Consider the following 24,033-nt stretch of genomic DNA (forward strand, 5'->3'; position numbering starts at 1 on the left):
CTGTGTAGTCAACCTATCCGGATCATTAAGTTTAGGTGTTCCAGTCACTTTCATGGCCACATGTTAAAAATTCAGCAAGCAGTTTTGCTTAAGGGAATCTTTAAAAAACACAATTATTTTAGAACCATAAATAGGATAAATTTTCACTGTTACGTTGATGATACTCAGCTTTACTTATCCATAAATCCTGATGAGCCCAACCAGTAAGATAGACTACAAGCATGTCTTGAAGATATAAAAACATGGATGACTTTAAATTTTTTGCTTCTAAATTCAGTCAAGACAGAAGTCATCTTTGGACCAGAGTTTTTAAAAAAGAAACTGTTTAGTCAATCACTTAACCTGGATGGCATTAAATTGACCTCTGATAATAAAGTAAAAAACCTTGGTGTTATTTTTGACCAGGACATGTCATTTAAATCCCATATTAAACAGGTTTCTAGGATTTCCTTCTTTCACCTCCGTAACATGGCCAAAATTAGAAATATCCTATCCAGGAGTGACGCTGAAAAACTAGTCCATGCATTTGTTACTTCAAGGCTGGACTATTGTAATTCTTTACTATCAGGATGTCCACAAAATGCAGTTAAAAGCCTTCAGCTGATTCAAAATGCTGCAGCAAGAGTTCTGATGAAAATTAAAAAGAGAGACTATATTTCTCCTATTTTAGCTTCCCTTCATTGGCTCCCTGTTAAATCCAGAATAGAATTTAAAATTCTCCTCCTCACATATAAAGCCCTTAATGATCTAGCTCCATCATACATCAGAGATCTGATTGGTCCATATGTTCCTAACAGAGCACTTTGTTCTCAGACTGCAGGTTTACTGGTGGTTCCTAGAGTCTCTAGAAGTAGAATGGGAGGCAGATCCTTTAGTTATCAGGCTCCTCTCCTGTGGAACCAGTTCCCGGTTTTGGTCCGTGAGGCAGACACCCTGTCTACTTTTAAGGCTAGGCTTAAAACTTTCCTTTTTGATAAAGCTTATAGTTAGAGTGGCTTAGGTTATCAGGGAGGGAGGGAGCCTTCCTGGTAGGAGTAAGGGGGGAGTCAAGTTTAGCCTAAACCGGCTCAGTTATGGTTGAGGTGCAAACACACCCTCCATTTCTGCTACCTGTATGACCCCCTCTCTTTTCCAATGGTTATAATCAGTCTAACAGAGGGAGGTATCCCAATCATTGTGGTTTTTAGTATAACAATGACCATCAGTCGGACCCTTTGTGGGGTTCCTTGAGACGACATTGTTGTAAATAAGCGCCGTTTAACTAAATAATCTGAACTGAAACTATCTGTGTAGTTATGCTGCTATAGGCTTAGGCTGCTGGAGGACATAACGACCACTTTCACCCTCTTTGCTACATTCTCACACTACTCTCCAATTTTGCATTATTTGCTGTTATTTCAGCTTTTAACCTTGTTCTCTCTTTTCTCTTCCTAGAAGCTACACCTGGCCTGACTGTGTCTACCTGTGACACCTTTCTGGAGAGGGGCATTGTCCAAGCTTCTGCTGGCAACAACTTAATGCTCACCCTCTACCGATGATCCACATGGCCCTGTCTTTCAGTGTTTAACCCTTTCTCTCTCCTAGACATGGCGATTGACTGAGCTTAACTGTAACTAACTGTATGTGCTCTCTTTCAGACTCTAACCTTGAAAACTGGCTCAGAGTTTATCTGTTCTTTCTTTCTAGATGAAACGACTAAAGGAGCTACATCCATTAACATTTACTTTGCCTTCCCATAGAAAGGACTCTTGGATCAGTGCTTCTTTGTTCTCTTTGTGTCTCTGCTCTGTTCTCTCAAACCCCCAGTCGGTCGTGGCAGATGGCCGCTCACACTGAGCCTGGTTCTGCTGGAGGTTTCTTCCTGTTAAAAGGGAGTTTTTCCTCTCCACTGTCGCTACATGCATGCTCAGTATGAGGGATTACTGCAAAGTCAACACCAGTGACTGTCCACTGTCTCTACATGCTCATCCAGGAGGAGTGAATGCTGCAAGTCACTGACTGGATGCAATCTGCTGGGTTTCCTTAGACAGAAAAACTTTTTATCCAATTTGAATAAACAACTAACTCTGACTGCACTGTTCAATGGTTAGGATTAATTGGAATGTATGTACCTGACTGTTGTGAAGTGCCTTGAGATGACATGTTGTTAATTGACGCTATATAAATAAACTGAATTGAATTGAAATCACTCCATATTAGTAACCCTAAGCATTAAGAGGTAAATTACTTTGAAGATCATATGTCTAAAGGCAATAATTGTGGCAATCAAGTGAAGATGCACCCTTTTCTTTAACCGAACATCTTGTTAGTCATTTAACAAACAAGAAATGATGCTTCATTTTACATTATATTTATTCTATATATTCAAAATCTGTAGAAATACGTTGAACTACTATTCGTTTGATAACTTTTCTAAGCTTGTGGAGTTAATAAAAAAATCGGCATCTAATTAATTTTCAACTGTAGAGAAACCATGGCCAATGAGGATCTAAAATTAGATTTTTCAAACTAAACAAAACTAAAAGATAAAAGCAGTTTTATCTGTGCATGAAGATTGTGAACATCTGTAAAAAAAAAAAAAAAAATATGACGACCTCTGGTATTGAAAGAAAAAAAATGAACTCGATGTCATATTAACGCGATACTATCCGGAAGCAGCCCACCAATCAGTTTCTCAACACCCGGTGTACTACCGAAAAAAGCGCCCTATGCTGTGAAAAGCGCACCTGTCACTATTGCAGTTTAAAATAAAAACATAACAAAATAAAATAAAAAATGGCCGCCGTTCTTGAAGTTTACAGTATTATTCAGAATACAAACAAAGAGCTATACGGGGCTGTCTTCATGGTAGACGCCGCAGAAAGCATGCATAACGTTGGGGTCATGTCGAGGCTGTTGCTGCTTTGAACTAGCAGACTGAGCATATTAACGCAATCTATATAAAATAAAATAACTATAGTGGAAAATAGTAGTCACTTTTGCCTTATAGTCTATTTTATTTGTGAAAACAAACGCTGTAACATATTTCCTGTTAAAAAGGGTCTTTCCGGTTGGGGCATTTTTATTTGGTACAACACCGGATGTCCTTCACAAGCACTTCCTGGTCAACATTTCATAGTAGAAACTTGTTGTCATCTTCCTCTGACGGCTCGTCAGTTTTAAAAACAAGCATGCCGGGCCCCGATAAAGAAACCGAGCTCACGGAGCGTGTTGAAGCCTTTCTGTCCGACCTAAAGCGCGGAGGTAGCGGGGCCGGACCTCTGCGGGGTTCGGCGGAGACCGCCCGAGAAACGACGGCCCTTCTCCGCAAAATTACAGCTCAGGCTCGGTGGAGCAGCGCAGGTTCTTCTTTGTACCTCCTATTTTAATTTAAGAGCAACCACGGATAATACTACAGAGGGCTGAATTGGTGTAAAAGTGGACATAGTAGTGTGAACATCTCTGACATCTGTTGAAACGTCTGTTTAATCATCAAAATGGGCGAGCTACGTCATGGTTTCGTGTAATAAATTTAGCAACATTTTAGGCTTAACCTGTATAATACACTGGTGTTAAAACTATTGTGCAATTTTATAGTTATGAACAGAGAAGGGTCAATGTAGGTGTAAATAAAGCAACAGTAAAGTGAGCAGCAACGGTTAACCACTTAATGATATTGAAATTTGCGGTTGATTTCTGATTTTAGGTGATCTAATGGAGATAATCCGGAAAGAAGGAAGGAGAATGACGGCCGCCCAGCCTTCAGAGACCACAGTGGGCAACATGATCAGGAGAGTCCTGAAGATCATAAGAGAGGAGTACGCCAGGTGAGGAGAGACTGCAAAGGTAACACATGTTTACCTAATTCATGCACTGGGCTTGGAAGAAAATCCCTGTTTGACACAAAGACAGCAGCATGTAAAACACAGTCAAATTAACTTCAGCTTCTGAGTTTTAGAAGTTTTAGAAAGTACAGAATCACCGATGGACTCCATTTTGGCCACTGCTTTTGTAAATAAATAATTTCATAACCTAGTAAACACCAGATAATTTTTGCATGGTTAAGTCTGCATTTGTCTCAAATAGGCTTGTCCTTACTTCATTCATTTGTGTGCTTTTTTTTTTTTTTGTAGGCACTGTACCTCAACTTTTAGTCTCTGGGTTGTAATGACAGCTTTTAAATTAGGGTTAATGTGTTACTTTAACAGAGAGGTTCAATCCTTTGAGTCTCTGGATAGCTGCTAAAGGTGCATACAGTCAGGTCTTTAGTGAAATCAAGATAAAAACAACCGAGTTTCACTCTGTATACCAAATTCCTCTTTTAAACCAATTTAGCAAATTTACTCATGTTTTGACCTGATGTCTGTTTTTTATTTGATTTTTACAATTGAGATTTTCTCCTCAGGTCTCGAGGGAGCAGTGAGGAGGCTGACCAGCAAGAGTCTCTTCATAAGCTGCTGACCTCTGGAGGACTCAGCGAGGAGAACTTCAGGCAGCATTTTGCTCCTCTCAAAGCCAATGTCATTGAGGCCATCAATGAGCTCCTCACTGAGCTGGGTAAGATACTGGAGTTGGTTCACACTGCATTCATACCCACCAAACTACCCACAGCTGACGGTCTGTGCTGTTTGCACACTAATGTTCTCTAACACAGCTCTGAGGCCTTCACAGAACACCCATGTTTATACTGAGATTAAATTATACACACAATTAGTTATTTAGGGGTAGCAGAGTGAAGGGGTCTGTATTTGTATACAGTACAGACCAAAAGTTTGGACACACCTTCTCATTCAAAGAGTTTTCTTTATTTTCATGACTATGAATATTGTAGCTTCACACTGAAGGCATCAATACTATGAATTAACACATGTGGAATTATATACTGAACAAAAAAGTGTGAAACAACTGAAAATATGTCTTATATTCTAGGTTCTTCAAAGTAGCCACCTTTTGCTTTGATTACTGCTCCACACACTCTTGGCATTCTGTTGATGAACTTCAAGAGGTAGTCACCTGAAATGGTTTTCCAACAGTCTTGAAGGAGTTCCCAGAGATGCTTAGCACTTGTTGGCCCTTTTGCCTTCACTCTGCGGTCCAGCTCAACCCAAACCATCTCAATTGGGTTCAGGTCCGGTGACTGTGGAGGCCAGGTCATCTGGCGCAGCACCCCATCACTCTCCTTCTTGGTCAAATAGCCCTTACACAGCCTGGAGGTGTGTTTGGGGTCATTGTCCTGTTGAAAAATAAATGATGGTCCAACTAAACGCAAACCGGATGGAATAGCATGCTGCTGCAAGATGCTGTGGTAGCCATGCTGGTTCAGTATGCCTTCAATTTGGAATAAATCCCCAACAGTGTCACCAGCAAAGGACCCCCACACCATCACACCTCCTCCTCCATGCTTCACGGTGGGAACCAGGCATGTAGAGTCCATCTGTTCACCTCTTCTGCGTCGCACAAAGACACGGTGGTTTGAACCAAAGATCTCAAACTTGGACTCATCAGACCAAAGAACAGATTTCCACTGGTCTAATGTCCATTCCTTGTGTTCTTTAGCCCAAACAAGCCTCTTCTGCTTGTTGCCTGTCCTCAGTAGTGGTTTCCTAGCAGCTATTTTACCATGAAGACCTGATTCACACAGTCTCCTCTTAACAGTTGTTCTAGAGATGTGTCTGCTGCTAGAACTCTGTGTGGCATTGACCTGTTCTCTAATCTGAGCTGCTGTTAACCTGCGATTTCTGAGGCTGGTGACTCGGATGAACTTATCGTCCGCAGCAGAGGTGACTCTTGGTCTTCCTTTCCTGGGGCGGTCCTCATGTGAGCCAGTTTCTTTGTAGCACTTGATGGTTTTTGCAACTGCACTTGGGGACACTTTCAAAGTTTTCCCAATTGTTGGGACTGACTGACCTTCATTTCTTAGAGTAATGATGGCCACTCGTTTTTCTTTACTTAGCTGCTTTTTTCTTGCCATAATACAAATTCTAATAGTCTATTCAGTAGGACTATTAGCTGTGTACTGTATCCACCTCCTGCTGCACAACACAACTGATGGTCCCAACCCCATTTATAAGGCTTGAAATCCCACTTATTAAACCTGACAGGGCACACCTGTTAAGTGAAAACTATTTCAGGTGACTACTTCTTGAAGCTCATCAACAGAATGCCAAGAGTGTGCGGAGCAGTAATCAAAGCAAAAGGTGGCTACTTTGAAGAACCTAGAATATAAGACATATTTTCAGTTGTTTCACACTTTTTTGTTCAGTATATAATTCCACATGTGTTAATTCATAGCTTTGATGCCTTCAGTGTGAAGCTACAATATTCATAGTCATGAAAATAAAGACAACTCTTTGAATGAGAAGGTGTGTCTGAACTTTTGGTCTGTACTGTATATCTGTAACAGAGAAATGGAAGAAATGTAATATTTAGTCTGTGAGTTTGAAGAGTTTTTATTTCCCTATTTTTTGTTTTATTTCCAGAAGGAACAACCGACAACATCTCCATGCAGGCCCTAGAGCACATTCACTCCAACGAGGTCATTATGACCATTGGGCGCTCCCGCACAGTGGAGGCTTTCCTTAGAGATGCTGCTGCACGGAAACGCAAGTTTCATGTCATCGTAGCGGAGTGCGCCCCCTTCTGTCAGGTACCTAAAGTATATCAAAAGAGCTTCAAAATCAAACGTTTACTTAGAAGAATGTTCAAGAAAAACTTCTCAACAGGGACATGAAATGGCAACCAACTTATCCAAAGATGGCATAGAAACAACAGTAATTGCTGACGCTGCAATATTTGCAGTCATGTCTCGGGTCAATAAGGTATTTATCTTCACAGAAGATTCACTCTATAGTAAGGTTATGATCAGGCGGTGTATTTTAACTCCAATGATCTGTTGGCAGGTCATCATCGGAACTCAGACGGTCCTAGCAAATGGGGGTTTGAGGGCTGTGAACGGAACGCACACTCTTGCCTTAGCAGCCAAGCATCACTCAACACCTCTTATTGTCTGTGCCCCCATGTTCAAGCTGTCGCCTCAGGTAGGAAAACACTCAGTTGATTTCTGCACCATCTTTCAAACACAAATAACAAAATAAATATGTTTTCTTTCTGTAGTTCCCAAACGAGGAGGACACTTTCCATAAATTTGTCTCCCCACATGAAGTCCTTCCTTTCACTGAAGGTACACCTTCATAGTTTACCTTACAGGTTAAAGTTTTTTTTTTGGTAGAATATTATGGTAATTGTGTTAATTGTATGTGTTTCAGGTGAGATCCTCTCCAAGGTCAATGTGCACTGTCCGGTGTATGACTACGTCCCTCCTGAGCTCATTACACTGTTCATCTCTAACATTGGGGGACACGCACCATCATATATCTACCGACTGATGAGTGAACTGTACCACTCAGAGGATCACGAGCTGTAATCGGTGTAACTAATAAATATGTTTACATTAAAATGTCTGTGCAGTGTTTGGATTACTTTTTTGGATATTCCTTTTGCAGCTAAACTATTTTATGGTTGGAATATTTGAATTTCCTTATTACAGTGAAAGTGGAAGGCATACTTCATCTGGAGAAGAAGCGAAAGCAGTTACAGATTTAGTTTCAATGTGAAGGCTGAAAACCAGGTGTTTAAGATAAAATAAGAAATCACCTCTAACTTCAGATGATTCTCCAGGGTATCTTCAAATGCCTTGGATTGTAGGTGGAACCCTTGTGTAAATAAACAATAACAGTTAATTGAAAATATGATCTCAAACAAATCTTAGATACCTAGAAGTGAAAGTACTAATCGGATGTTTACTTAGGGGTTTACTTGAGTAACAACATCAATGCTGTTACCTATTTGCGAAACTTCTGAAGACAGTTGGTGTCACTGAATTTTATTTATGGGTAGAGTAAAATTTTTTACAAATAAAAACTAAAGATTTTTATTTGTAAAAATATAGTATAATTTTCCTTTCTCTGCAAAATTACACATTACTTTGTGTTGGCCTATCCCATACAATCCAGATTATTAATATTTTTTTTTTATTTGTGGAGGAACCGGATTTTCATCAACATCATTTAAAAAAATGTATTTCTCCACCTGTGGTCAGAGGTTGGGTGAGATTGATGTAGTGTCAGTTGTCCTCCAGTAGGAGGCGGTGTTGGACAAGGATCACAGCTACAGTATAAAGGTTTTAGTAAAATAAGAAGCTAAAATGAGTGATTAAGCAGCTGTTAGATGTTAATTTGTAAGTGTTGGTGTGACAGTAGTGTAGTGACGAGGATAAAAAGACTGGGTCTCACTGTGTTGCTCAGGCTGAACTTCAGCATCTATTCACAGGGGCGATCCCACTACTGAGCGGTACGGGGGATTTGACCTGCTCCGTTTCCGACCTGGGCCGGTTCACCCCTCCTTAGAAGACCTGGTGGTCCCAGGCTCCCCCAGGGTCACCATATCTATACTGAACTTAGTGTGGACCCCCGATCCGCACAGCCCACCGCAGCTCAGAGCTCCTGAGGTCAAACAATCCTCCAGCCTCAGCCTCCAGGTAGCTTGGATTACAGGTGAGAGCCACCACACCCGGCGAGGAGCAGCTTCTCTAACAGGAGCTTGACCAGGAGAGAGGAGATGACAGCAGGAGAGACAGAAGAGGGACATCAAGTGGTGGACAAAAAGAACTGCACATACTCATTTTTTTTCTCAAATGTTTCTTCAGCCTTTTTGAAAGTGTTTTGGTCTTTTGACACCGACTGTTTTTAATAGATTTTCAGTCTTTGTCCCAACGTGTTTTTGTAGCAGATTTAGCTTTTTATTGCTTACTGTTTTTATTTTCTGTACAGCACTTCGTGTTGCCTTCTCTATGTATAAAAACAACTCAGTTCACATTGATTGATTAATTGATTGATTGATTGTCAAGGTAACTAAACTCCAGGTCTGAAATGATGATCCATAACATCAATCTTCCATAAGAACCTGATTTAAATTCTATTTTTCTACCAGCAGCTTTAAGCAAAAACAAAATATGTTCCCATGTCATCATCTAAAGTTATGAAAAGTTCAACAGAGAAATTAGCTAAAGGACTTTGCTGGTCCTCACTTGGACCTGTGTTATTTTCCTTCATATTTTCAGGTTCTTGTTCACATAAGTTCACTTTTCACTCTGTATGTTCCTTTTAGACCACCATAATCGTCTGGTTGTTCAATTCAGTCAGTCAGTCATTTTCTATACCACTTCTTCCATAGTGGGAAGCTGGTGATTATCTCCAGCAATCTATGGGCGAGAGGCGGGGTACAGCCTGGACAGGTTGCCTATCCATCACAGGGCAACACACAAACAACCAAGCACACACCTAAGGGCAGTTTAGAGAGACCAATTAACCTAACAGGCATGTCTTTGGACTGTGGGAGGAACCCGGAGTACCTATTAATACAAGCCAAAGTAGGGGAGCTTAATCCCATTTCTGTTCTTTGGTGAGTTTTCTTCCTGCCTTAGTATAAAAACTATTTACAATGTAGGTTCGGTTGGCGTTATCTTACTGTGTATAATATCATTGTAGGTAAGATTTTCTGATTAAGGTGTTTTCATTTTTTCCTCAAAGCAAAACACAAAAGAGATTTTTCCAGAAAAAGCTTTTTTAAGACCTAGAATTGAAAAGTACTTAAATCACAGCAGACTTTAGTGCTACAGGAATACCCATTCAATTCAGTTTCAATTGAGTTTTATTTATATAACGCCAATTCACAACACGTTGTCTCAAGGCACTTCACAACAGTCAGGTACATACATTCCAATTAATCCTAATCATTGAACAGTGCAGTCAGAGTTAGTTATTTATTCAAATTGGATAAAAAGTTTTTCTGTCTAAGGAAACCCAGCAGATTGCATCCAGTCAGTGACTTGCAGCATTCACTCCTCCTGGATGAGCATGTAGAGACAGTGGACAGTCACTGGCGTTGACTTTGCAGCAATCCCTCATACTGAGCATGCATGTAGCGACAGTGGAGAGGAAAAACTCCCTTTTAACAGGAAGAAACCTCCAGCAGAACCAGGCTCAGTGTGAGCGGCCATCTGCCATGACCGACTGGGGGTTTGAGAGAACAGAGCAGAGACACAAAGAGAACAAAGAAGTACTGATCCAGGAGTACTTTCTATGGGAAGGAAAAGTAAATGTTAATGGATGTAGCTCCTTTAGTCGTTTCACCTAGAAAGAAAGAACAGATAAACTCTGAGCCAGTTTTCAAGGTTAGAGTCTGAAAGAGAGCACATACAGTTAGTTACAGTTAAGCTCAGTCAATCACCATGTCTAGGAGAGAGAAAGGGTTAAACACTGAAAGACAGGGCCATGTGGATCATCGGTAGAAGATGAGCATTAAGTTGTTGCCAGCAGAAGCTTGGATGATGCCCCTCTCCAGAAAGGTGTCACAGGTAGATACAGAGTCAGGCCAGGTGTAGCTTCTAGGAAGAGAAAAGAGGGAGAACATAAAGTTAAAAACTGAAATAACAGCAAATAATGCAAAATTGGAGAGTAGTGTGAGAATGTAGCGAAGACGGTGAAAGTGGTCATTATGTCCTCCAGCAGCCTAAGCCTATAGCAGCATAACTACACAGATAGTTTTGTAGCTATGGTTTCAGAAAGGCCTATAAAACTGACCTTAAGTGGAACTAAACCTCAAATAAACTTTTTTTTGTAGATAAACTTTATAAATTGGGCATTTTTTCTGCTGTTGATAGGTCTGTAAATATGCTTTATTTGTTCAGCCACAGCACATTAAGATATTTCCTCTACTAAAGTATTACAATCTATATGGACTGACACTATTCTCTATGTGAAATAATAGTGCCAGACTGGCGACCCCCTAATAAAGTATTTGATTATTTCACTTTATACATAGTGAAATAACTTTATTTTTTAATCATTTTTTTAAATGACATTTGATAATTTTATTTACATTTTTAATGGGACATTATTTAATTATTTGATAATGCATTAAATAAATGAATGGTATATTTAATTATTTAACATTTATTTCATTTTACACATTGTACACTTTACTTAATGGGACATTTACATTTATTTCATAATATTTGTATGTAATGTTGCAGTTTTTGGCCCTCCATATGGTGATACTGATAATCATGTGGAGATTCCTCACTTGGTGTCCAACATCCCCACGTTGGGAACCCCTGCTCAATATAAATATTTTAAATAGTTGAAACAGTTTTTATCCCCACTATCTAAAAATACAATTTCCACTCTATAAACTTTTTCTGCATTAAAAAGAAAATAACTAAATATTAGTTTGGTAAATGCATTTTAAGTCTTATTGGTTATTTCAATCAGGAAGAAGGAAAAAGAATAAAATATAAAGTAATAAAGGTGCAATAGTCAGTTCATTCTGAGTTCCAGTTGCGGTAAAAACTAAATAGTTATTATTTTGTTTTTGTCGTTTTAGTTGAACTGAGCTTTTGTTTCACAGAATCTGTGTTTCACAGAAGCTTCTAGCCTTTAAACCAAGTCACATTTGACTGGTTGGTTGTTTCAACAGGAGAGTAAATAACAGTCCTGCAGTATCATAAACTTTATGTTAGTGGCCTTTTGTAACTGATGTATATGATTTCATCCTTAGAAAGAAATAAAAATCTAAAATGAACATGATTTAGTGCTGACAGAGCCTACAAAGCAGCCTGTTAAAGAAACATGAGACAAATGATGACATGACAGAAATAGAAACATTTTTGAGTCTTTAATATTTTGAAAACATCAACAGAAACTCAATGTCATCTTACAAAAACACTTCTTAAAAATCAGTTTAAATGATGCATTAGAAGGACACATTTAACGGTCATATCTAATGGTGTTCCAGAAACAAAGGTGAAGGACATCTTCCTCAGCTTGACAATCAGCTTCTCTGGGCTTAATTAGCTGCAAGAGAAAGAAATTACATTTACTTGGTGCAGCAAATTTGCACAAATTAACTCCATAATCAGTACAGACAGAGATGGTGACATTACTTAAACTCATCAAGATGAGCATAACTATTTGAACTAAAATTAGAGATGTGCAAAATGAGCTTTATTTCTGTGGTTTGTTAGAGGAGAATCCATTTTCCAAAGGGGAAAACTGTACTAACTTATGTGAGTAAATATTCTGTGACGTTTATGGAGCTAAATTGGGGCCATAAAGTTTGTTCAAATGAAAACAAATTTAACCTAAAAAATAAATTTGTTCAAAATAAAAAAAATTGAACCTGAAAAATAAAAATTTGTTCAAAAGAAAAACATGTGAACCTGAAAAATTATTTTGAACCGCCTCACAAAAAATGTGAAAACTGGAAAAAAAGTTTTGCAACTGAAAAAAACCAGATGTGAAACTGGAAAAAAAAAGTTCAAAACTACTTTTCAGATTCAAGTTTTTTTTTTTTTTTTCGAACTTGGAGATTTTTTTTTCGGCTTCAAACTTCTGGCCCTGTTTAGGCGTTGGGGGCGGGGCCTCGGAATCATGACTGACAGCTCAACATGGCGGCTGAACAACATATTCCCAGCTGTTGCATTCAGGGACCGTGGGAACTGGAAATATCTGTAATACATCATCGATATTCTATATATATGTGATTGGTTTTGAAAGATAACAGGCTTCACTGATAGAAGCAGCTTACGTGAATACACGACGCTTGTCTCAGAGGAGAAAATATGATCTTGACAGATTTGCACAGCATTTTAAGTCCGTGTTGGAGATTTCCCATGCTCTCAACATCAAGCAAAAGAACCACCAGACTAAGCTGCAGGAATGAAACCAGATGCAAAACGAGCCGGTATTTTCCAAATATCCTTGCATAATTAACCTTGGACTTGTTTTCACATGGACTGGACTCCACGTTTTTGATTAAAATGTGTTTGGTCTCCATTTAGTGAAGTGACTCAGCCAAGGGCAAACTGACATACGGGGCAACTGAGGAAATTCCCGGTGGACCGCTGGCTTAGTGGGACGGTGGTTCACCTTGGCCTGTGAAGTGAACCATCGCTATATATATATTTATAAATCAGAGCTGATCTGCCTGACTGGAGCAGAGGAGAGGTTTGTCCGAGCTACCGCACCCTGTTGGCGGTCAGACCTCTCGGAGTTCCACCGGTCCTTGGTCCCCAGAAGCAATCAGTTAGTGGGCCGGTGGTTCACTTCAGCCCGTGAACCACCGGCCCACCGCCCTGCAAAGACGCAGGGCGAGTGCGACATCAAGTACGCAAGAGGCGACAGTTTCTGGGGTGCTGATATCTTGCTGGACCATTGTGCCCTAAACTATGTCATATCAACCTGTTAGGGATAACCTTTATTTATATGACTCATAGCTGTTTTTCCTATTTATACCATAATGATATAAAGAATAAGTTCTAATGTTTCCTTTTTGTTAGAATAGGATAAGAATGCTCATCGACACACATTACAAGGATAAATGGCCCAAGGTTTGCCATGAATGACCTGTGGCTGGGGCACTGGGTTTGATGGTGGAGCAGGCTGTAACTGGTTTGATTAGAATGCAGCAGCACACTTAGATTAAGGATGGACACCAGCTACTACACAACCTACCAGATAGACACCACAATGGTGACACATAGTCTACTGATAATCACTGAGGGAGGGAACATCCATTGCATCGGAGTGCCAGATATAAAACTACATGTGACCTTCTATCGGGGCTCTTTCTCATCCTTTCGCAGACGCGACGGTCCGAGACGAGCCTCTGCGCTGATCTCTGTAATCATTCCTCTGCCTAATTTAGATTAAAGGAGCTGAGAGTTAAAAACTGTTTGAGAGTCGTTCATTTAAGAGTCTTTAGATAGAGTGTGATCGCTTCTGGGGACCAAGGACCGGAGGAACTCCGAGGGGTCTGACTGCCAAGAGGGTGCGGTAGCTCGGACAAACCTCTCCTCTGCTCCAGTCAGGAAGATCAGCTCTGCTGCGCGCTGGCGAACAGCTGATCTGTAACACATGAACGTGCGCTGCAGGGCGACCAGCTGATTTAGAAATATATATATAGCGATGGTTCACTTAACGGGCTGAAGTGAACCACCGTCCCACTAAGCCAGCAGTCCACCGGGGATTTCCCCGGTTGCCCCGCATGCCAGCTTGACCCTGGTTGTGAGTCACTTCACTAAATGGAGACCAAACACATTTTAATCAAAAATGCACCTGAAACCAAAACCCGAATCCAGTCCATGTGAAAACAAGTCCAAGGTTAATTATGCAAGGATATTTGGAAAATACCGGCTCGTTTTGCATCTGGTTTCATTCCTGCAGCTTAGTCTGGCGGTTCTTTTGCTTGATGTTGAGAGCATGGGAAATCTCCAACACGGACTTAAAATGTTGTGCAAATCTGTCAAGATCATATTTTGTCCTCTGAGACAAGCGTCGTGTATTCACGTAAGCTGCTTCTATCAGTGAAGCCTGTTATCTTTCAAAACCAATCACATATATATAGAATATCGATAATGTATTACAGATAATTCCAGTTCCCACGCTCCCTGAATGCAACAGCTGGGAATATGTTGTTCAGCCGCCATGTTGAGCTGTCAGTCATGATTCCTCACCCCTGTGATCTGAAGCCCCGCCCCCCACGCCTAAACAGGGCCAGAAGTTTGAAGCCGAAAAAAAATCTGCAAGTTCGAAAAAAAATAAATAAATAAAAAAAAAATTTAAAAAACTTGAATCTGAAAAGTAGTTTTGAACTTTTTTTCACGTTTTTTTTTCAGTTGCAAAACTTTTTTTTCCAGTTTTCAAAATTTTTTGGGGCAGGTTTAAAATAATTTTTCAGGTTCAATTTTTTTTTCTTTTTAACAAACTTTTATTTTTCAGGTTCAATTTTTTTTTGTTTGAACAAACTTTATGGCCCCAATTTAGCTCTATAGCTGTTCCTGTAAGGTCCCCATGATGCGTTCACCTGCTCTGTCTTTTGTCCACTTCAGGGCATGTCTTGGAGGCACAGCTGTTGTTGGATGGTAGAAGGTGCATCCGGCTCGTTTACACTGAGCCGCGAAACGACAAGGCTGTAGAGGAACAGAAACAAGTCTCAGAGCTGCTCAGTTTAAAATGAGCTGTTTGGTTATATGGGTAATAGTTCCCATGCACAGCTACATATGTGCTAACCTTTGGATGATAAAATGGACAATCCACCTTCTTGCACTCTGGGAAGAAGCGACATACAATTGCACTCTGACTTTGCTGCACAGCTGTAAAGACAGTAGAGGTTTCATTAATTTATCACAGTAAATGAAGAAACATGTTTTAACTTTTATTCCCTTACAGTTGTAGCTCATAGAACCCCCCATTTACAAGGAGCAAGCCATAAAGGAAGGCTCAATATGTTGGTTATATTATTTTTTTATTTCAGACATCAGATTTGGTTTATCTTTAAAATGCAACAGGGTTTTCACTCTGCCTGTGGTAACAGCCATGACCAAGCCTCCTCTCCTGGAGGCTGAGAAGTGAGTCATGGTGGCCTTAAAGTTACCTGGACAGAGGGGGGATAAATGATAAAAAAAATAATTGAAGAGGGAATATCTGACACTGAAATGTGGGAAATCTGATATTCTCTGAATTTGGGCGTGGTCAAATATCCAGGTATCCATATAAACAACGAATCCCCTTTGTCTTGATTCTATCCCAGTCATACAATCAGGAGATAAACTTTAGATCATGTGCTACCACCAATCAAACAACCAATTTTCCCTAAACTGGCTCTGATCTGGTGATTGGCAGATCAAACACGGAAAAATCTGATTTTTATTCCAGGAATCATACATGTATCAAAGTTAAAAAACACCCACCATTTTCTGTTTATAAATGCCACAGCCAAAAGCATGCACTTTACCTGGTCTGGGTGGAGGAGCAACAGTTCCTCTGCGGCTGACGTGAGTGAAGGGACAGTCTGGCTTTTTGCAACGAGCGTCATATTTACAGTTAGGATGCACAAAAAGGCATTTATCCCCAAACTTGCAATTTGGAAAAGTCCTGGATAAAAACATTACACAATAATGCATCATCCGTCAAAATAAACTAAATGCTGTTGTAATTTACACTATTTCTATCAGTTACTTACTTGCACTGCGCTGTTGGGTGATGGTATATGCACTCATCTCCACTTTTGCAGACAGGCCAGAACTTACAGCGCTCCATAACTTTCTGTTTCTTGATAGGAATGTCATCCTCATCTGCCATTTCCACGTCCATCCTTCCATCTGCCAATGGATGGAATAAAGAAAGACCTATATTTATCATTAAGGTTTTACCCAAGAGAACAACAAAAAAACCTCTGAAGAGACCAAACCTTCTGATGATGTGACCACTCCCTGTAACCTGTCAAGGACGCTGACTTTAGGCTCTCTGTAAATCGGCTGGCCGGGTGCCTCTGTAACTTTTGTGAGCGGTCTCACATCATCCAGCTCCATGTCTCCATCTATAAGGTTACCCAGCGGGCTTGGTACCCCGTCTAATGTCACAATGAACTTTGGACTTGAGGAGTCAACTCCCTCCCTTTCAGCACGACACAGAAATTAAGAGCGATCATCATAGAGAATCATAATATACACAAACTAATCAAGAACATTCAATGCCTTGAAAAAATATGATTAAACTTTTTTTTACATTTTTTTATTTTACAACAAAAAACTTTACTGTATTTCCTTGTAATTTGAGGTGATGAACTAAAATGAAGTAGAGCATAAATGGGAAATGGAAGATAAAATGATATATAGTTTTCAGGATTAATTACTACTAATAATAATAATAATCTTTTAAAAAAGTGGAGCATGCTGTCATGTTAAATCTGGACTTTGACTGGGCCATTCAATCACATGAACAGTTTTGATCTAAACCATACGATTGTGTCTCTGGCTGCATGTTTAGTTAAGTTGGCCAACTTTAAGCTAAATTCTTTTGCAGCCTCTAACAGCCTTTCTTTCAGTGTTGCCCAGCACTTAGCTTCATCCATATTTCCACCAGTCCCACAGCATGATGCGGCCACCATCGTGTTTCAGTGGGGATGATGTGTCCCGAGTACTGTGCAGTGTTAAGTTTCTGTTTCAGATAGCGCTCTGCATGTTAGCCAAAAACTTCACCTTTTTACTTATCAGGGCCGATGTCCCCTTCATGTCATGTGAACTGCTTTCTTACAACAATGGCTTTCTTCTTCCCGTTCTTCCATAAAGACTAGAATAGTGAAATGCAAAACTAACAGCTGTTCTGTCAACAGATTCGCCTTCAGAGTTTATCATCTTGTCTACTTCTCTGAACAATGCTCTCCTGGTCTGATAGTTTAGGTGTATAGCCATGTACAGATCCAATTACAAACAGGTGGCCTGTATTTACTAATTAGGCAACTTTTGAATGCAACTGGTTACGCCGTTTCTTTCAACTATTATGCATTTGTTTTTGTTGGTCTCATAAAAATTGCAAGGAAAGCATTGATGTTTGTGGTTGTAACGTGACAAAATGTTAAAAAAAGATCCAGAGGTATGAATACTTTTGCAAGCCACTGTAAAAGGTAACTGTGTGCATACCTGGCCTGGACAGTGCGGGGCAAAGCTGGGGGCTGGACTTGCTGCTGACTTCGGACGGATGCTTCCTCTAACGGCGGCCGACTCATTATGAAGGAGCGCGTATCAGAGGTCTTCGGCTCACTGCCAGCAGGGATTTCGACACCTAGTTAAAAAACAAACGCAAATATGGAAATTCAACGGAGACAGGGGGTAGGTTGACATTTTAGCTTTGTTTACATTTTCTTTAAGATAAAATATAACTTCAGAAAAAAGTGCATTTTGAAAAATGTATCATTTCTTTGACATCTACTTTTGAAACAACGGATTATTTTAGGTTTTATAAAATGACATTTTTAGCAGCACATCTGTAAAGAAAAAAAATCTCATAACACATTGAATACAGTTTAAAAAGTCTTGTGCCATGTCTCAATGCATTAAATGTAGGGTTTGTCTGAAACAGCTTAATAAGTCAAACAGGAGCTAAAAACACTCACCATATTCTTTCTGCCTTCTTGTATCACTGCCGTCTAACTGAAGACGTGAGGCTAATGATCTTGCTAGAGTTAGAAGAAAGAAATAATACAAAATAACTACTTAGTGAATGACATAGATGAATTGAGTGACTGCTCTTAATTCTTTGCATACTTGTTGTTCTGGAAGCAGGCATGTCTGCAGCCGTGTATGCTTCCACCCTGGGAGCCAGGTTCTGCAGGTTCTGCATCAGCTGGATGGCTGCAGTCATCTCTTCGCTGCTGGCCAAGCGAGTACGAGGCGCCACTGGAACTGTCTGTCTCTGTGGCACTGCAGGGGAAGGTTAGGGTAGGAGGGCAGAGGTTATATCTCATAATGTGGCCTTGAAGTAAAACACAAATTTAGAGTAAAGTTTTGTAAATAAAGTTGTAAAGAATTAGTTACTAGTTAGTACTCTGGTAGCAATGATACAAGAATGCTGGTAGAGTGTTCTCCCTTTTTAAATGTGTGGCTAAAGTAAACGTACTTGCAGGGTAGGACGTAGTTTTGGTGATTGAGTCCTGAGCCTCAGAGATGGCCTTCAGTATCAGATTCCTGTTGGCTTGCTTGGCTGGTGGGAGAGTCGGTCTGAAACAGTCGCCCATCCACCCAAAAAATTTACAATCCAGCTTTTTTTTTTTTTGAAAATAAGGAGGAAAATATTTTTAACATTATGTGTTAATAAGACTGACTTTCGTTCAGGTTTGGAAGGGAGGGAGACTCTACTGGAGAGGCTTCGGCTGCCGAAACTTGTCTCGTCATCTTCGGCTTCATCACTGTCTTCATCGTCTGCTCGGCTCACCCGGACAACAGAGCTTGCAACGGGTGCCTTCCTTTTCCGTGACATCTCTTCCTGTAGTACAAAGGAGACAGGTCGTCAAAATCAAAAACACAACAGACACATCCACACAGAAACTCCACATTACATGATAAATAACACTACTGTCTGGTACTTTATTTCTTTTACAATTATTTTGAAATAACTGTAAAAAGAAAGAACTTAAATTTGAGAAGAACTTAATTTTGTTGCTGTCAGCCTGCCATAAAGACACAGTTTAATTGACATAGCAAAATCTGACACAAATTGTACTATCACAAGTATTCTTATCTGAGGTCCTGATTGCGGCAGTTATAAATGACGTATTATCTCTGATTAGACTAAACTCTGTTGGTGGTATCTCATGTGTGAGCTTATGTCATTAATTTTATGCTAATAATAAATAGAGCTTTGTGGCCAAAATTTGTGTGTTGTCCTATTTTCATTTGCACAGCTGTTAAACTGTTATAGGACATGTACATTATTTTGTTGATCTAACAAATCTGTGTTTTCCCTAAGATTCTTTCCATTGATGTTCAGTCAAAAAGAGACTGAACCGGCTGCTAAGGCTCTGCATGCTGGGCTCAGATGCCTCCATACAGCTGTCTGTGTAAGGGAGAGATTGTCATTACAGTGTATGACACTGAAATCAGAGCACTAAGTTTAGGAAACGCATAACCTATGATTTCATACTCTTCCCGACTCAACATTCCCAGATTCTTGCTTAGTTTTTAAGCCCATTTTAACATATAAAAGCAAAAATTTAATTTAACTTAAACACCAAAAATAGTTTTTTTGTGTTTAAATATAACAACTAAAAACCTTAAGTAAGAAAAGAAAATTTTCTCAACAAGTTCATGGTCTAAAATTCCCAAAGTTGACCCACATTGTTGTTCCATCACCTGAGTAACATTTATCCATTAAACATCTACAGGTTCACTCATTAGTGTGCAGCGTTCAAAATAATTTTGCCGGAAATGTTCAATGCAAAACGTCTTGTGGTAAATGTAGATGTTTGCTTCAACTCATTTTGGGAATTTCAGATATTTAATTAGAAGAAAATAAAGTCTGGGAATACACATATTTTTATACTGTTGTGTTCTGTTTCTATACTCATCCAGACCTGGAAAATACTGAAATCAGATTTCACATTTTTCCTAGATTTTGTTGGAAGCTTTTTAACAAGTCATATTTACAAAACAGATTGTAAATATGTAATATTACAGCAAACTTCTGCCGATGAAACCACTGTGAGCAGAAGCAAGCGTTTACTAAGAACTGTAGCGGCATGTGTTGAGTCAGATATATCTGTAGATACAATTATTAAAGCCTTGGGTGATTTAAGTGACAAACTGTGAAGACATTAGATCAGCTTTCCTAATCTAGTTAACTTGTGTTGGAACAGAACATCACTGGTAAGTGAGTTAAACTAGACAAAAATTTAACACATCTAATAGTGAGGGAATGCAGTGTTTTTATTTACTGCCCTTTAAAACTAAAATCTACCAGACTGAATGAAAGTATTGGACTGAAACTCAGTACAGACCAATATCTGCTCTTAGATGATTCAGATCCTTATTGTAGACAAAAAAATCTTAATCTAATCAGTTCGACTACACCACAAACAGGGTCAAAATATGAATAAAAAAAGTTTGTATTTAAAGAAACAACATGTCAAGGCCAAAAAAATTGAAGGCCAACAACAGCAACTAGAGAAGATCCACAGCATCCGAAGTTCAAGGAAAAGTTTAATAATCCAAAAAGACCTTGAAGAGAACCCAACACAAATGTCTTCCTCTTGAGCTGAACTTTTTAGCTAATAGCCCTTTGAGAACAATTTTACTGCTAGCAACAAGATATTATTTTATGTCTGTCAACCTGGGTTACTTTGGGAATGTTCAGTCCATGTAATAAAACAATCAGGAACAACTGTCTTTACTGCAGGTGCAAAGAATGAAGTATAAAGTTGTCTGTTATATAAGACAGAACATCCTTAAGCATTTTTTCATGCTTTGGTGATTTATCAGTGAGTGTAAACTGACTTAATAATATAATGAATATATATATTCTCCTGAAAATGGTCAAGTAAAGGAAAACGTTAGTAAAAGAAACTGAATAGCTGAAGAAAACCTCAGAATTTTGAATAAATCAAAATAAACAAGAAATTCTAACACATCTGAAGCTAAATATAAAGAAACTAAACCATTTTTGAGATGTATTGCAATAAAAAAAGACCTCACTGCACCTTGCTCAGCCCAGTTCTGGATGATCTGCTGCTCCTGCTGTCCTGCTGCCTTATACTTGAGGATCCTTCTGTGGGTCTACACATCTCCAAAGAGCTCATAGAAGTAAGCGCTCTCTGACCAGGTCTGTAGATCTCAGCAGTTGGCCGACTAGCAGCACCACGGGTGCGACGGTTTCCCATTTCTACTGGTTCCTCAGCAATTAGATCGTCGTCCATCTCCGGTTTGATATCAATAATAGCTTCTGAGGGGAGAGGCTCCAAGAGAGGCCTAATAGTTGAGGTTTGTTGTGAGAAGCCCTTCCCGAGCATCCCTTTCCTGATAACAAACAAATGTGTGTATTAGGTATATTACTTATAAAAAAACAATATGTAGACAAACTATAGGTATGAAGGTATTCCAGGTACCTGCTGTCATAAGCAGAACTAGACACGGGAGCTTCAATCCTATCAATCCGTGAGCTGGACACTGCCAGCAGCTTCAAGTCATCTGCACTGCCATTTTCATTTTCATCTACAGATGACTGACTTTTCCCAAACACAGTAACAGTGTCAGACTGCAGCTGCCTCAGAGATTCTGGCTCTAAAATAGATAAACCATACAAACAAGAGATAGAACATAATTTTAGATCATAGTTTAGACTGCTGGAGATAGGCACCAGCTCTCCCGCGACCCACTATGGAATAAGCGGTAGAAAATGACTGACTGACTGAGTTTAAAAAATGCAGAAAAACCTCAACAAATTCAGCAGGACATTTCTCACCTTCGGCGACAGATCGTAATTTTTCCAGGACACCATGCAGCCTGAAATCAGTAATTTAATGTTACGAAAGAAAGACACACAGAGTAAATTGCGGGAAACAAAGAAAGCAAGGACTTAAATCTAAACGTACCAACTTGTAAACTTAATTGTGTTGTTTCCGAGGAACAGAGAGAGATCTTCAGTCATCTGCTGGGAGGTTTTCTTGTTGGCCACCATGACCATGATATAGTCAGGAAGCTCCTCATCTGCAGGAGAAAAATAAGAAACAAAATGTCAAACCTGACGGCATCACGCCAGCAGCTAGTGTCCCACTAATTTTCATTGTTTTATGAACTTACCAATATAAGCACCGAGCTCCTGTAGTTTGCTTTTGATAGCAGCCTGAAACAAACCCACAGATCAAATTACGTTAGCTAAATAAACTATGAATAGCATAATAGCTACCTTGACTTCATTATCAAATAGTAAAACATTAGAAAACTTGTTAGCGAATTATTTAAACAACAAAGCCAGTGAAACAAATTAAAGACACTAAACAAAATTAAAAATAGAGCGCCACACAATCGGCATCGCTTATAAAAACAGCTTTCTGGACACGGTGAAGCTAACAAGCTAACAAGCTAGCTGCGGCTCGGTTATCTTTCTGTGAACATGGCGGACTGTTCAAACATAACATCCACAGCTACTCACTCTTATTTTTTTGCTTATTTCAGTTCCAATCTCCATGCTTTTTAAACTCAAGCAAACAATATTCCAGAAAGAGGGAACTGTTTTAATGACTCCACCACGAAACAGCTAGGAACGAATGTGACATAGCATCACGTGATCACCGAGGGTAGCCGAGAGGACGCGAGTTAAACCGATCCACAGTTTCGGTCAAGTTTTGAACAGGCAAAATAAATAAATAAATGTACTTTAAACATATTGTTTAGACTTTTTTCTGCTGTTTAAATATTTTAATTATAGATATTTATTTATATTCAATGCTAATTAAAGTGTTTGTTTATATATATTGTTTTCAAACTGTGGTCCAAGCGCCTCTGGTGATTATTGGGTTGTCTTTACTAGTACTCTTTAGAAAATTTGGTATAAATTATTTCAAAGTAAAACTGAATTAATTAACTGCGATGTGGTGTATGACAGTGAACAAGAAAAAGGTGCATTTAGCTATTTATGCTGTTACATTTACCCCTGAAACCAACAGATGTATGGCTCTCTTATTATTCTGTCTGTCTGTCTTGTTGTGGGAGTACTTTTGCATGTTGTACTCAACGTATACTGTCTGTGTTTCAGCATGAAAATTACTCATCCCATTTTTTGTGCCAGTTTTACTTTGTTTTACCTTTTTCTAATAACCTTCATCGACTCTGTTGTGTTTTCCCATCTCTCTGCGAAAAAACAAAACAAAACAAAAACAGCTACTATTTGTGCTAAAACCTGTAAGTTACCATTCCTCTTCATTAAATATTCAACTCACCATGTGGCTCCCATACTCTTGTCTGCACTTTGGTCCAGCAAAACCCACACAAATTATGACAATGTTATGAATAGGCAGCAATCTCCAGAAATGGAGGAGTATAGATTAGACGTTTTAGAGATTACCTGTGGTGTCCCACAGGGATCAGTGTTAGGTCCAAAACTGTTTATTTTATATGAACAATGTATGTAAATCCTCAAAAATGCCAAAATGTGTCCTATTTGCAGATGGCACAAGTTTTTTTTGTTTTGGGCCAAATCCACAGCAGGTTTTGGAGACTCATACAACAGACATTTAAGTGTTGGTTTACTTGAAACAGGCTGCCATTAAATCAGAATAAGAGTTATAATATTTGGAAGGGGTTAAAAATACTATTGATAATGCAAACATTGAATGAATAAATGAAAACACATGTCTCGGTGTAATAGTAGACCAAAAAATCAGCTGCAAACTTCAAGTAAGACATGTAAAAATGAAAATAGCAATCACAGTTTTGGAGAAATCTTGACATGCTGGATCACAGATCAATGAATTCTGCATAATTCACTTGTACTACAATGTCTTACTTACTGTGTGGAAGTCGGGGCTAACACCTACTCAACAAACCTAAAACTATTACTCATTTTACAAAAGAGAGCAAATGTTGGAGAAGAAAGAACAAACAAACTCACTATTTTTAAAGTCACAAACACTGAAACTGGTCGACTGGATCCATTTTAAAATGAC

The 24,033-nt window shown here is 39.2% G+C and overlaps 2 protein-coding genes across 2 annotated transcripts; one reads left to right on the plus strand and one right to left on the minus strand.

Moving 5' to 3' along the window:
• The first annotated feature begins 3,052 nt into the window (after positions 1 to 3,052).
• eif2b2 (eukaryotic translation initiation factor 2B, subunit 2 beta) lies at positions 3,053 to 7,439 on the plus strand. Its single transcript, XM_047388360.1, has 8 exons — positions 3,053 to 3,342; positions 3,686 to 3,806; positions 4,385 to 4,536; positions 6,459 to 6,625; positions 6,702 to 6,797; positions 6,879 to 7,016; positions 7,093 to 7,159; positions 7,245 to 7,439. The coding sequence occupies exons 1-8, from the start codon at positions 3,081 to 3,083 to the stop codon at positions 7,400 to 7,402; spliced, it is 1,161 nt and encodes a 386-aa protein (XP_047244316.1). The 5' UTR covers positions 3,053 to 3,080; the 3' UTR covers positions 7,403 to 7,439.
• Positions 7,440 to 11,697: 4,258 nt separating this feature from the next.
• zc3h14 (zinc finger CCCH-type containing 14) lies at positions 11,698 to 22,678 on the minus strand. Its single transcript, XM_047387099.1, has 17 exons — positions 22,521 to 22,678; positions 22,169 to 22,211; positions 21,961 to 22,075; positions 21,831 to 21,871; positions 21,475 to 21,649; positions 21,070 to 21,385; positions 18,700 to 18,860; positions 18,495 to 18,595; positions 18,143 to 18,298; positions 17,992 to 18,054; positions 17,519 to 17,660; positions 16,288 to 16,493; positions 16,060 to 16,198; positions 15,832 to 15,971; positions 15,108 to 15,190; positions 14,902 to 15,007; positions 11,698 to 11,891 (listed from the first exon to the last, which is right to left on the minus strand). Exons 1-17 carry the CDS (start codon positions 22,554 to 22,556, stop codon positions 11,884 to 11,886), a joined length of 2,031 nt encoding a protein of 676 aa, XP_047243055.1. The 5' UTR covers positions 22,557 to 22,678; the 3' UTR covers positions 11,698 to 11,883.
• Between the last annotated feature and the right edge of the window lie 1,355 nt (positions 22,679 to 24,033).

The sequence above is a fragment of the Girardinichthys multiradiatus genome, chromosome 15, assembly GCF_021462225.1.
Source record: "Girardinichthys multiradiatus isolate DD_20200921_A chromosome 15, DD_fGirMul_XY1, whole genome shotgun sequence".
NCBI classification, from domain to species: Eukaryota; Metazoa; Chordata; class Actinopteri; order Cyprinodontiformes; family Goodeidae; genus Girardinichthys; species Girardinichthys multiradiatus.

Excerpts from the sequence above, each read along its gene's own strand:
- zc3h14 (XM_047387099.1), bottom strand. The coding sequence starts at position 22,556 with ATGGAGATTGGAACTGAAATAAGCAAAAAAATAAGA. Across the intron at positions 18,596-18,699 it reads CCTTCCAAACCTGAACGAAA|ACCGACTCTCCCACCAGCCA; the intron begins GTCAGTCTTATT and ends CGACTGTTTCAG. Across the intron at positions 18,299-18,494 it reads AACTACGTCCTACCCTGCAA|TGCCACAGAGACAGACAGTT; the intron begins GTACGTTTACTT and ends CTTCCCCTGCAG.
- eif2b2 (XM_047388360.1), top strand. The coding sequence starts at position 3,081 with ATGTCCTTCACAAGCACTTCCTGGTCAACATTTCATAGTAGAAACTTG. Across the intron at positions 6,798-6,878 it reads TCATGTCTCGGGTCAATAAG|GTCATCATCGGAACTCAGAC; the intron begins GTATTTATCTTC and ends ATCTGTTGGCAG. Across the intron at positions 7,160-7,244 it reads AGTCCTTCCTTTCACTGAAG|GTGAGATCCTCTCCAAGGTC; the intron begins GTACACCTTCAT and ends TATGTGTTTCAG.